At 46.1% G+C, this 14,124-nt stretch overlaps 1 protein-coding gene across 1 annotated transcript in view; it reads right to left on the bottom strand.

Annotated features, from left to right (window-relative positions):
* Positions 1-1,301: 1,301 nt before the first annotated feature.
* TGM4 (transglutaminase 4) overlaps positions 1,302-14,124 on the bottom strand; it is a 29,885-nt gene continuing 17,062 nt past the window's right edge. Inside the window, exons 8-15 of the mRNA XM_079947287.1 lie at positions 13,607-13,781; positions 12,601-12,739; positions 12,185-12,288; positions 10,300-10,551; positions 8,281-8,583; positions 6,118-6,287; positions 4,518-4,654; positions 1,302-2,127 (exon numbers count right to left, since the gene is read on the bottom strand). Of these exons, the coding sequence (XP_079803413.1) occupies positions 1,986-2,127; positions 4,518-4,654; positions 6,118-6,287; positions 8,281-8,583; positions 10,300-10,551; positions 12,185-12,288; positions 12,601-12,739; positions 13,607-13,781 (1,422 nt within the window). The 3' untranslated portion in view covers positions 1,302-1,985. The remainder of the gene's footprint in view (positions 2,128-4,517; positions 4,655-6,117; positions 6,288-8,280; positions 8,584-10,299; positions 10,552-12,184; positions 12,289-12,600; positions 12,740-13,606; positions 13,782-14,124) is intronic.

A 14,124-nucleotide genomic window follows, 5' to 3' on the forward strand; every position in this document is an offset into this window, starting at 1 on the left:
CTCCAAAGCAGGGGCTCCGTGAGCGGAAAGCAATTCCACTCACACAAATTACGCACAATTTCTGCTTCCTGTGGTTGCCAGAGGATTGAAGGAGAAAGCAAGGGAGCCCTTTTCTGTGAAGGGAGCTGGGCTGTGTTCTCTGAGTAGAAGTTAAAATCCAAGCCATTGAGGTCTTGTGACATTTATTAGTTTTTGACACAGGGGTGCTGCTATGCCTACCTGTCCTGTTGGCACAGGGGTGCCAACTTGGATAAAATACAGTCGTAACCTTGGTTTTTGAATGCCTTGGTACTCGGATGTTTTGGCTCCTGAACGCTGCAAACCCGGAAGTGATTGTTCCAGTTTGAGAACTGTTTTTAGAAGCCGAACTTCCGACAGGGCTTCCTATTGGCTGCAGGAGGTTCCTGCAGCGAATCAGAAGCTGTGCTTTGGTTTTGGAAGTTGAACGGGCTTGTGGAACAGGTTCTGTTCGACTTCCAAGGTATGACTGTATTGGGGGGCCCAGGTAAGCCCCACCCTGCGCAACCCATCACAAGACTCATGGCAGGCACAGCATTTGAATGGCAAGGCCCAGCAACTGTGGAGGGGCTCAGCCCCCTCAAATATTTTATTGGGGGTGGGGGTTGAAGGGACCTCGGCCCATAGGAGTTGGCTACTACGGTCATATACCCTCTAGCGATGGATTTCCATTCTTCCCCTTCCATCCTTTTTTAAAAATTAAAAACAGGAAAAATTGAGGAATAAATGCAATTTGGGATTCAATATTTTGGCAGGAGCTGTCTCCCTTACACTGAATAAAAGTGCCTTACTCAGGTCCCCAGGCCATTTTATAAAGCTTTACTGTTTTACAGAATACCAAGGTTAATTGACCAAAGCTTCTAATCTTGCCTTCCCCCCTTTCCGAACCCAAATGAATTTGGACACTGTTCTGTTCATTTATCGGAGAGACTTTTAGGCTTGAGCCCAAGAAGGTACTTCACACCAAATAAGCTTCTTGATCTGAGATCCAGTGTTTACATTTCTAGGTGTACTTCCACCTACTGTGAATAGCTCAGTTGAAGCCAGCAGAATATCCTGCCTTAAGCGAAGTCTCTTAAGTATTTGCACAAGTGGCACCTCGGCTGCATTGAAAGTGCTCTTGTGCATTAAACTCATCATGTGCTGCAATATTGTGCAACCAATGACCCCCAGTGTTTGCTTGAAACCAGAAGTACGTCTTAAATAAGAAATGCATCTGTTCTGGAAGCTAAAGGTGCCTTCATTTCAAAGGCTTTAAATAAATGATGGGCTGGGAGCCAGCATGCAAGAAAATATTCTTTTATTTTCACAAGCAGACTGTGCACTAGCCTATTCTATGCAACTAAAGAGTGTGTACATTTACAAATCTCACGTCTCACGTGTTCTATTTTTTGCTCTTTGTACCTCGTTTTCCGACTTCGACTGTGTAACAGTACTTATTAAAGAATCAATATTTTCATCTCACACCCGCTGTTTTGTCTTTAGTCGCTGGTGGTTGTGATGATCTTTTCCCCCCTCTGTATTTTGGGGCTCAGTTTATAGCTGCACTAGTTTGTTTTCACATTCGTAATGTACTGCAATTGGGCCTACAAACAATGTGGAGTAAGAAAATGGCAGAAGTAGCCACATATTCCAAAAGGAGTAAGAAGTCACAAGGATTGCTGACATGACACAAAGCTCAGAAGTGCATGCGAAAGGAAAACTCTAACCCACTTCCAGAGTTCACAGATCATGCTTTTAGTTACCATAAGCTGCTAAATCGCCACACATGCAAGAACAGATTTGAATAATCTCTATTAAATTCCCATTAGCTAGAATCAAAACAGCTTAAGCCACTTTAAACTCCCTTAATATCGCATTTATGTCTCTCACTCTCCTATCTTTGGGCACATAATCAAGACTTCAGGCAGCGTCAACAAGGCTCTTTCATTGCACACACCGCCACTGACACCGTTTTGGAATGACAGCTACTCTGTGATTGAAATAACCTTTTCCGCAGTTATTCCTTTCAGCTGGGTGGAGTTCAGTTTGGCCACAATCTTCTTCAGCCCGGCTCTCCTTGGTGCGCACACAATTTTTGATTTAAAGATTCCACCCGGCGCTATGTCCCTACAAAGGATAAAAAATAAAATGACAAAGTCACATATCATAGCTCTTTGTGTGCTAGATTCCTTGGGGGAGTGTATCCACAATCAAAAGCCCATGTGGAGGAGCTCCTATACAAGTATGATTGCCCTTTTGGTGCTCTCCTCGAATCAGGAGAGGAATGAAGAGGAAAACGCCTGGAAGTGGCTTCATGAATTGCCATACTTACAAGGCAACACTGGGCTTGGGTGGTAATGAGATGGGGAAAACTGATTGAGGGTTCCGTGTCATGTTTACGAGCTACGTGGCAACCACAACATGGTGCGCGTGAATTGTGTGAGATATTTGTAGATATGTGGATCTGTCAGACTGGGTATCTTCCAGTCCAGGAGACGACGAATGAGCGATGTTGCAGAGATGTCTCTCTGCGTCAGGTCCATCATTTGCTTTAAAGTTATACACGGCTTGGGAACGGGCACCTTAAAGAATGCCAACTCCTATATCACTCTTCCTGCAGTCTCCTTTGGAGGCCCAAATCTCTGGGTGCCTTCACTTTTAGAGATGGGGCAGCTTTGATTGGGGAAAACCACCTTCTTGGGTGAGGAGCTGCATCTGGGAAACTCCTTCGGGAGACTAATACGCCTGTGTGTATGTGTGTGTGTGTGTGTGTGTGCGCGCGCGCACGCTAGGCAAAGGCCTTTTTATTTTCCCAAGCTTCTTTTAAATAAACCTTTGCTGCTTTTTACTTGCCATTTTGGGACGCGGGTGGTGCTGAGGGTTAAACCACAGAGCCTAGGACTTGCCAATCAGAAGGTTGGCGGTTCGAATCCCCATGACAGGGTGAGCTCTGTTGCTCGGTCCCTGCTCCTGCCAACCTAGCAGTTTGAAAGCACGTCAAAGTGCAAGTAGATAAATAGGTACCGCTCTGGTGGGAAGGTAAATGGCGTTTCCGTGTGCTGCTCTGGTACGCCAGAAGTGGCTTAGTCATGCTGGCCACGTGACCTGGAACATGTACGCCGGCTCCCTCGGCCAGTAAAGAGAGATGAGCGCCGCAACCCCAGAGTCAGCCACGACTGGACCTAATGGTCAGGGGTCCCTTTACCTTACTTGCCATTTTATCTGTTTGTGGTGTTTTATCGATTTTTAGAATTATGTTATTGTTACTTTGCCAACTGCCTCAGAGATATTCATACTGAAGGGCTGTACACAACTCAATAAACAACCAACAGTCGGACTAGTCTTGGAGAAATGATGTTAGACAAGTCCAACGTGGCACTTCTTAAGTTCTTAATGGTCCATCCGGTTCATAAAAGGTATAGGACCCCTGGATGGTCAAGTCCAGTCAAAGGCGACTATGGGGTTGCAGCACTCATCTCACTTTCAGGCCGAGGGAGCCGGCGTTTGTCCGCAGGTAGCTTTCCGGGTCATGTGGCCAGCATGACTAAACTGCTTCTGGTGCAACGGAACACCGTGACGTAAACCAGAGCACAAGGAAACGCCATTTACCTTCGCACCACAGCAGTACCTGTTTATATGCTTTCTAACTGCTTGGTTGGCAGGAGCTGGGACAGAGCAATGGGAGCTCACCCTGTTCTGTGGATTTGAACTGCCGACCTGATCGGCAAGCCCAAGAGGCTCAGTGGTTTAGACCAGGCATGTCCAACAGGTAGATCGTGATCTACTGGTAGATTGCGGGGTTTCCTGGTAGATCTCTGGCCCCTCCGTGTCCCCCCCCCAAAAAAAATGCTCAACAATTTGGCTTTCCCAAGAAAGCTCAACAGTTATGGCTTCCCAAAAAAACCTCCACAACTCTGGCTTCCTAAAAGCAGCTCAACAACTTTGCCTTTCCAAAACAAGACCAACAGCTTTGCCTTTCCAAACAACTTTTATACTGTGAGTAGATTGCAGTCTATTGGGAGTTGGACGTCCCTGGTTTAGACCACAGCGCCACCTGCATCCCTTTTTAATTGTTGTATGCAACTCAAACAAATAACCAACAGCCTGGCTAGACTTGGAGAGATGATGCTAGACAAATCCAACATGGCGGTTCTTAGGCTCTTAATGGTCCAACCTCCTGTTCTCACAGGGAACATCCAGATGCCTGTGGGAAGATGCAAGCAGGACCTGAGGACGACAGCATTCTCCACTCCTGCAATTCCCAGAAATTGGTACCAAGAGGCATACTGCCTCTGATGGAGACACAACATAGGCATCATCTTGATAGCCTTGTCCTCCCATGAATTTGAGTAATCCTGTGAGTGATTACTGCAATAGAAGGGGGGGGGGGGAGAACTCTTACAATTTGAAGTTCTAGACTGAACTTCGCCTTTAAGATCCAGGGTAGGAAGTCAGAGAAACAGTGCCAGCAAAATAGTGCCCAGCATGTCGCCCCCTTTTAGCTACATGCACCTTACCCTTGATCAAACGTTTCCATCGTAAAGATGCCAAGGCCTTCCACGTGCAGTTTGCAGTTTTCCAAGGGAATGCACAGTGTGTTCTTGAAAATAAACGCACAGGTAAAATCCTGGTTGATCTTTGCAGTGTCTGCCATCTGCAAAAGAAAGAACGACCGCTGAAGAACGGATTCAAGATGACGAAAGGAAATGTCAAGAGCATGCAATCCATGTTCATATAAGAACAATAGGAAGGTTATGATTGTGAATGTTCACCATCCACAAACAGCTGCTGACGGCACAACACTGCGGGAAAAGGGAGCTGGGTTAGGGTTGGTCATCGCGGGGAGTTGATTTGAACTGATTTTATAATGAAATGATTTTAGAATGTTGTATCATTTTACTGTTGTTAGCTGCTCTGAGCCCGGCTTCGGCTGGGGAGGGCGGGATATAATTATTATTATTATTATTATTATTATTATTATTATTATTAAATATGTGTGTCTGAAATAGTATGGGAGAACAATCCTGAAGCCATTTTGACTCTCTCAATGACCTCAAATATTCCTCTGCAACTTCGTTGGTCTTTAAGGTGCTACTGGAAGTAATTTTTTTATTTTGTTTTATTCCTCTGCAGTAAGGGAGGCAAATAGGGAAAGCCTTCCCATTTGTCTTTTTGCTTGCAAATCCCATTTGTGTATGAATAGGGTGAGCCTGTGACCTGGATTCAGGAACTAAAGTATTAACCATCACAAAATCATGGCCAGACTGGCCAGGTAATACGATCAGTGACCATTATCAGGTATCCTGGCAGGCAGGATTTCTGCTGTAGACCACCTCCTGTGATGTCTTTCTGCTGTAGACCGCCTCCTTCTGTGATGTATGTATGATGTTTTGGGGTGGTGGTCTTGGGCTACAGGGTGGGCAATTTCAAAAGTCTATATAACGGCTTGCGCACCATTGTTTGGGGTTCTCCCTCCTGCGTGTGGTGAGTGGGGACCCTGTTGCAACAGTTCCTTTAATAAAGGAACTAGCCGCTTTGCTTCTCAATATACTCTGGTTGGCCTCTGTTTTCTCCTACCAATAGGAAAGCCACTTAAGGACTCTATCCGGGCTCCGGAATACCCCAAAAGGGAAAGGGAGCAGTTTTTCTTATAACACTTGCCTCTCTTTCCCCTCCAGTCAACCTCCTAGATGGCTGAGTAAGTACTGTAAGTGTGTGATTTCCTTGTTCTGACAATGTGTAGATGCAAGGTCTGCTATGGAAGGGAGTTCGACTGGTTTGGGAAGAACTATAACCTAGCAGAAGTCGGTTCCTAGTAGCCAGTTCTGGGACCTAGACTGACCGGGTGCACTGAGCCACCATCACTCCAGAAGTAAAACTTGGAATTTATTATGGGTCTTGGGGCCACAACACACTTCCTCTGAGCCCAATTCCTGCCCCATCTGAACAGATGAGGTAAGTGGAGTCCTAAGGTAGCAGTGTTTGCCCTGCTAACTAATATATATAATTCAGTGGAGCCCCTATTTATTTTATTTATTTCTCTTTCCAGCTCATCTGCTCTCAGGTTTGACATAAACTGATCACCCTGCACCGAGCTAATATTATTTAACTTCTTACCTCCACTTTCAGAGGTGGGTACTTGAAGGTTAAAGACAGCTCTTCCGTGAGCTTCTCGTTCGTTTCTTGAACCTCAGCAATAATGTTGACATTGACCAGAAGTTCATCTTCTATTGACATCATTGCTTTCAGGTAAGCATCAGCTGCTATTTTCAGAGGGATGGAATTAACTGCACCAACAGAAAGAAGAGACAGTTAGGAAGAGAAACGATGCAGAAGAAGGAAGCCTTGCATATGGGATGGTGTTATCGAGTCACAGTTATAGAATTTTTAGAGATGGAAGGGACCACAAGGGTCAAACCCATTTTCAGAGTCATGACAAAATAAAATCAGCATTAGAGTTTCCTCCTTTGTGTTGAGCCCACCCTCCAAAGCTGGCTGATTGATGCTCCAGGCTAGCCAATAGAGCTTGCCAGCAGGCTCTTATGAATTGGGCCAAACTCTTACCAATGGCTCTAAGAAATGTTTCCTGGAGGAGCAGCCTCAGCCCCTTCAAAGCTAAGAATTTGTTGCTATCTGTCCCCACCTTCCTTCCTTTTTTGTTTTGACTGGGTTTCTACATTTATCCTCCTCCTGGCAGACAGAAATTCAGCAGGTGGGGAGCACTGCCTTTCAGTATTGTTGCTGGATTGTTTGCAGGTACTGATAGCTTCCATTTGATGATTGTAATGGGTCGCTTTGAAGTCATTTCTTTACCAGGTAAAGTAATCTTTAGCTTCCCAATTCCCCACACACCCCAACCTGTCCCTTTTCTTGCCCAAAGGTGGCAACCCTATTCCTCAGTGCCTCCCGCTTCCAACTGAAAAACACTACAAATAAACCAGTGAGAGACTGAAACACCTGGCGAGAGAAGAGATTTAGCTATAGTGGTAGAGCCTTGCCTGTAGAAGGTCCCAGGCTCATTCTCTGGCATCTACAGAACCCTGCCAGAAACCCTGCAGGACCACTGCAAGTCAGTGTAGATCATGGGTAGCCAAACTAAGGCCCTGGGGCCGGATCCGGCCCGATCGCCATCTAAATCCGGCCTGCAGACGGTCCGGGAATCTGCATGTTTTTACATGAGTAGAATGTGTCCTTTTATTTACAGTGGTGCCTCGCAAGACGAAATTAATCCGTTCCGTGAGGCTCTTCATATAGCGGTTTTTTCGTCTTGCGAAGCAAGCCCATTGACAGCTTAGCGGATTAGCGCTATTAGCGGCTTAGCGGCTTTTAGGGATCAGCTGTTAAGTGGCTTATCAGCAGATCAGCTGATAAGCGGCTTAACGGCTTAGGAAAAGGGGGGGAAGGGGGGGGAAACCGCAGGAACTCGCAAGACATTTTCGTCTTGCGAAGCAAGCCCATAGGGAAATTCGTTTTTCGAAGCGCCTCCAAAACGGAAAACCCTTTTGTCTAGCGGGTTTTCCGTCTTGCGAGGCGTTTGTCTTGCGGGGCACCACTGTAGAATGCATCTCTGGGTTATTTGTGGGGCATAGGAATCCCCCCCTCAAAATATAGTCCGGACCCCCACAAGGTTTGAGGGACAGTGGACCGACCCCCTGCTGAAAAAGTTTCCTGACCCCTGGTGTAGAAATTACTGAGCTAAATATAAGAGGTAAAGGACTCCTGGACGGTTAAGTCTAGCCAAAGGTGACTCTGGGGTTGTGGCACTCATCTCACTTTCAGGCCGAGGGAGCCGGCGTTTGTCCACAGACAGTTTTCCAGGTCATGTGGCCAGCATGACTAAATGGCTTCTGGTGCAATGGAACGCCGTGACGGAAACCAGAGCACACGGAAACGCCATTTACTTTACCGCCACAGCGGTACCTATTTATCTATTTGCACTGGTGTGCTTTCCAACTGCTAGGTTGGCAGGAGCTGAGACAGAGCAACGGGAGCTCACTCAGTCGCGGGGATTCAAACCGCCGACCTTTTGATCGGCAAGCCCAAGAGGCTCAGTGGTTTAGACCACAGTGCCATCTGCGTCCCTTTTGAGATAGATATACCAATGGTCTGACTTGGCATAAGGCAGTTCTCAATGTTCTAACTCTGCAAAAGGAGCTCTGCACATTGCTCAAAACAGCTGTGTTTCCAGCAGGGAGAGGCTCTCCTCCTGTAGGGAAGTGGGCAGCGATCATGGCATCAAAAAGAATGTGGTTTAGAACAGCCGTTTTCAGGTATACACACCTGCCTTGTCTTTTGTTTGGACAGTCTGTCTGATGGTGGCAAGGCTGGCCTCCACTTTCCCAGTATACGATTCTAACTGGCAAGATGCTGCAAGATTGACTGTCCAGGCACCTGCAGACTCGTTGGTTATAATAAGATTCAACTCAATCGGCTGCCCCGGCCACAATTCTTTTTCTCCTTCCATTCCAAGTTTCAAGTTAGCCTTGAGGGGTTCAGGGGGAGGTGTCACTTCACAGATTCCCAGATTGTTAGACTGCAGATAAGAACAAGCCGTCTCCACAGCTTTCCTTTCCTCGGGACTCTCTGCAAAAACAGGAAAGCGGGGAAACAACTGACCCTGGCGTCACTGGAAACATTTTCCGTTGTCAGCTGCATGACATGGCCCGAGCAAAAATACCCTTTGTTTTTGTTTTGGTCAAATATAAAGAGCATGGCAGGCCATGCTCATTCTCTCAGGATGAAGACATGCCGTCTGAATCTCTGGCCAAAATATTTTATGAGTGTGTATAATTTCTGACTTCAAACACTACCTGTTAGCCAGGTTTCTGTGAAGTGTAAAGGTAAAGGTAAAAGGACCTCTGACCTTTAGGTCCAGTCGTGGCCGACTCTGGGGTTGCGGTGCTCATCTCGCTTTATTGGCAGAGGGAGCCAGCGTACAGCTTCCGGGTCATGTGGCCAGCATGGCTAAGCCGCTTCTGGCGCACCAGAGCAGCGCACGGAAACACCGTTTACCTTCCCGCCGGAGGAGTACCTATTTATCTACTTGCACTTTGACATGCTTTTGAATTGCTAGGTTGGCAGGAGCAGGGACTGAGCAACGGGAGCTCACCCCGTCGTGGGGATTCGAACCGCCAACCTTCTGATTGGCAAGTCCTAGGCTCTGTGGTTTAACCCACAGCGCCACTGCCCTGCTCATGTGAAGTGTAGAGGATGGCAAACCCAAATTAGTTACCTGACAAGCATGGCTGAGAGATATATGGGTTTCCAAACATGTTTGCCTCATGAATCCATTACATTTTAGGTGTACACTTTGCAAACCTGAAGGTTCTGTTTTGTTTGTTTTACTCGTTTAAGGCAATAAATGCCACCCATTTCTGAGACTGAGGTTGAATCTTGACAAGACAGAAGTACTGTTTTTGGAGGACGGGGGCTGGCAGGTGTGGAGGACTCACTAGTCCTGAATGGGGTAACTGTGCCCCTGAAGGACCAGGTGAGCAGCCTGGGAGTCATTCTGGACTCACAGCTGTCCATGGAGGTACAGGTTAATTCTGTGTCCAGGGCAGCTGTTTACCAGCTCCATCTGGTACGCCGGCTGAGACCCTACCTGCCTGCAGACTGTCTCTCCAGAGTGGTCCATGCTCTGGTTATCTCCCGCTTGGACTACTGCAATGCGCTCTACGTGGGGCTACCTTTGAAAGTTACCCGGAAACTACAACTAATCCAGAATGCGGCAGCTAGACTGGGAGTGGCCGCCGAGACCACATTACTCCGGTCCTGAAAGACCTACATTGGCTCCCAGTATGTTTCCGAGCACAATTAAGTGTGTTGGTGCTCACCTTTAAAGCCCTAAATGGCCTCGGTCCAGTATACCTGAAGGAGCATCTCCACCCCCATCGTTCAGCCCGGACACTGAGGTTCAGCTCCGAGGGCCTTCTGGCAGTTCCCTGATTGCGAGAAGTGAGGTTACAGGGAACCAGGCAGAGGGCCTTCTCGGTAGTGGTGCCCTCCCTGTGGAACGCCCTCCCATCAGATGTCAAGGAAATAAACAACTATCTGACTTTTAGAAGACATCTGAAGGCAGCCCTGTATTGGGAAGTTATTTATGTTTGATCATGTTTTTAATATTTTGTTGGAAGCTGCCCACAGTGGCTGGGGAAACCCAGCCGGATTGGCGGGGTATAAATAAATTATTTATTATTATTATTATTATTACCCAAGAAGCCTCCATCTGAAATTACTAGTCTGTGTGGAAAATAATCATTTTCTCTCCTGACAGAAAATACTTTGTGTTTTGGTCACCTTCAGGAAATTTGTATTGGCCTGTGATGTCTTCACGAATGTCCTTTCCAACAGCTTTGGTGCTGATGCTCTTCCCTATTACTTTGGTTTCTTCACGCAGTTTGGTGTATGTTTCCTTGCCATCCATATTCTTTACGAGCCAAAAGACTCTGTCTGCATTCACTTCAGCAAACACAAACTTGGAGTCATAGGGAAGATAGACTTCTCCCTTTCTGATTGCATTTACTGGAGTAGGGCCACACTGGTAAATCCCTGTAAAAAAAACACACATACACAACCTACATCAGCTGTTTTACTATTTGTATGTTCACCCAGAATTCAATGACAGCTAAATAATAGCAGTAACTAATCTAAAATTGCAGCTCCTGGTGTGCTATGTTTTCAATTAACCTTCACTTTCATTTGCAGGTCTTTGTCGCCTGCAGTTTTGCATGTCTATGAAAATACTTTGATCATGTCAGAAAGTCCATAGAAGATGTCTGTTCTAAGATTATACCGAGCTGGGTCGAAAAGGTGGATATTAGAATATGTTGTTGGGGACACACACACACACACACACACACACACACACACCACTGTACCCCATTTTAATCATTCACGTGACCAAACAAAACTTCTTGCATGGAATCATATGGTGTATTGGGTTGTGAATTTAATTCTGACAAATCCCAAATTCTGAGACAAACTGGGTGACTTTGGAGAAATTGAGTGATCCATGTGATGGTCACCTCTAGACTTGATTATTGTAGCTTGCTCTACGTGGGGCTGCCCTTGAAGCTGACCCAGAAACGGGGTCCTTGCCATGGGATCACATTCATCCAGTGCTTTACCAACTGCACTGGCTCCTGGTGGACTACAGGGTCAGGTTTAAGGTGCTGGTTTTGACCTTTAAAGCCCTAGGACCCTCGTACCTAAGGGACCGCCTCTCCTGGTATGCCCCGTGGAGGACCTTAAAGTCCATAAATAACAACACTTTGGAGGTCCCGAGCCTCAAGGAGGTTAGATTGGTTTCAATTAGAGCCAGGGCCTTTTCAGCACTGGCCTCAACTTGGTGGAACGCTCTGTCACAAGAGACCAGGGCCCTGTGGGATTTGACATCTTTCTGCAGGGCTTGCAAGACAGAGCTGTTCTGCCTGGCCTTTGGCTTAGACTCACTGTGACCCCTTATATGGGATTTGGTATATAAATTTTCCCTTGGTTTTTTTGCTGGCCCATGTAGGACCAGCATGGATAGCTGGCTCAGGTGAATATCTGATGTTTCCTCCCTTTATGGTCTTGATTTATGGGTTACTATTAAAATGAGGCTGCATTTTAAGCTGTATTTTAAGCCATATTTTAATTAACTGTTTGTTTGTTGTTGTTGTTTTCTATTATGTTTTATTGTAATTTATATTTGGTATTAGCCTCCCTGAGCCCGGCCCTGGCTGGGGAGGGTGGGGTATAAATAAAATTATTATTATTATTATTATTATTATTATTATTATTATTATTATTCCAAGATGAATCAAATGCACTTCAAGGTGTCTGCAACTCACTAAATCTGCTAGCTAAACTTCAGGGCCGCCTTGAAACTGCAGCAGTCCAGAGAACTCAAGACTGTTTCTTTAAAATTGTTACGTAAGCCCAAGCTCTCCATATAATGAAAACACCAGAAGAGAAGATGAGAAAGAAGGGGGGTTTAGTTTTGTGACTGACAGCTTTAATTTTCCACCAGGAAATATTCATACGTGGTATTTTCAAATAAAAACACTGAACAAATCTCTTTACTTCCAAACTTTAAAGAGTTCCCTTGCTTGCGCATGCACACCACACACACAGCACCTGTCTGTCTGAAATTTGGCAGGCTTCATCTGCACAGAAAACATCCATTTCAGCCAAATCTTACCTTGGCTCTTTTCCTGAGGGGTGGCATCAATTGCCTGCCAGCCATCAAAGCCCTTTGGTAAGTCCGGCCTTTTCATCCAGACATCGTTCCATACGTGGAAGTTCCTGTATTCAGTCAGGTTTCAGAATTAAAATCAAAAATTATCTTCAGCTATACTTCGATGATCAAACAGATATTAGAATTAGACGGTATAGGAAGGCATAAATAGTAACTGGCCATCGATTTAACAACTCAGTGTAATCTGCAGAGAATGCTAGCTTATGAATTTCTAGGCATCTCAATATATGAAACTAGACCAAGGATGGGGTGGAGAGGATCATATTAAATGAAATAAGGGTTAGGCTTCCTCCTTACAACTATTTTTTCCCTATGTGTGGGAATTTCAGAAAGAGGTAGTAATCTGTAGCGATGATTACCAAATCGAGTCTGTTGTCAGATTCTCCATTTTCCCTCCGTTTTCATTCAAGTAAATGTCAACTTTAAGATTTTCCTCTGTGTCGTGAGCTGAAGCAAAATTGGTCACGCTCCTGGCTGGAATCCCCAGGCTGCGCATAACTGAAATACAGAGAAGGATGTTGGCTCCAGATTCAGTTGGCTCCCTTCAGCCACACTCAACACCCATTAGAGAATTTAATCAGGGGGAATATTCCAAGGGAGAAGAATGAGCTCAGTTCCCAGAAGGAGATAGGAGGTTGGGCTGGAATAGGAGGGCAAATGGTGCCGTGATCTCAATTGTGCAGTTGTACAACAGTTTGAAGGGAGTTGGCAAGAGTGACTTCCCTGCTTGTTTAGTGGCCCATCTTATTTCATTGTTTGTTGCCCACCAGGTCTGTGGAGCTGGCAGCAGGTGGAGTTGGCAGCAGGAACCACCATGAAGGGAAGGACAGGGAGAGATGTGTGTGTATTTGAGTGAGAAGCAGAGATGCTTGTGTGTCTCTGACCTGCACATGTGCAGCAAGTGAGTCTGTGTGCAAGAGAGTTAGCGATGCAGCTACCTTGTATATTTTTCCTGGTACAAGGGAATGATGCCCTTTGACCTCTACAATCAGGACCAGTGAGACATAGCTGACTTCTCACAGAAAACATGAGATAGTCCTTGGGGTAATGGAACAGTAGTAATGGTACACTACATGCAGTTCCCCTCACAGCAGCCATGTTGTGGCACAACCTGGCAGCCATTTTGTGACTGGCGCCCACAGCACTTCCTCAAAATTTGAAATGGGCCCACTGGGGTCCAAAAGGTGGGCGACCCCTAACCTAGTGCAACACCCCAAGATATTAGTGGGGAGCCTGCAAGCTTGGTTTGAGGGAAACAGCCCCACTCTTATTTCCCAGCTTATTGTATTCTATCCATCAAAAGCAGGCTGCTCGTGAAGATGGAGGATTTGGTTAGTTGAATTCCCTCCAAGATGCATGCCTCACCTGTGGTAAGCACTCCAGAGAAAACCCAGCACTGACCATACAAGACACTTTTTTTGGTTCTGTAATACTGCTGCAAAATGGGGACACTTCCTGTCCAGGCTAGAGGCGGCGTACCACCAGTATATTTCCCTGACCAGCTTGCAAACACCACTCCACGATCATCCTCGGAGTTAACCTAAAAAACAAACGAAGATAGCAGAACCATACAGCAAAACTCCTAAATGGCTTTGTTTACCTGAAGGAGCGTCTCCACCCCCGTTGTTCAGCCCAGACACTGAGGTCCAGTTCCGAGGGTCTTCTGGCGGTTACCTCCCTGCAAGAAGTGAGGTTACAGGGAACCAGGTAGAGGGCCTTCTTGGTGGTGGCACCCGCCTTGTGGAACGCCCTCCCATCAGATGCCAAGGAAATAAACTATCTGACTTTTAGAAGACATCTGAAGTTTTTAACGTTTGATGTTGTGTTTTAATTTGCCGCGCAGTGGAAGTGATATACAATGAATTGGGGGAAAAATGTTTAAA

Source organism: Podarcis cretensis (assembly GCF_951804945.1).
Source record: "Podarcis cretensis genome assembly, chromosome: 12".
Lineage (NCBI taxonomy): Eukaryota > Metazoa > Chordata > Lepidosauria > Squamata > Lacertidae > Podarcis > Podarcis cretensis.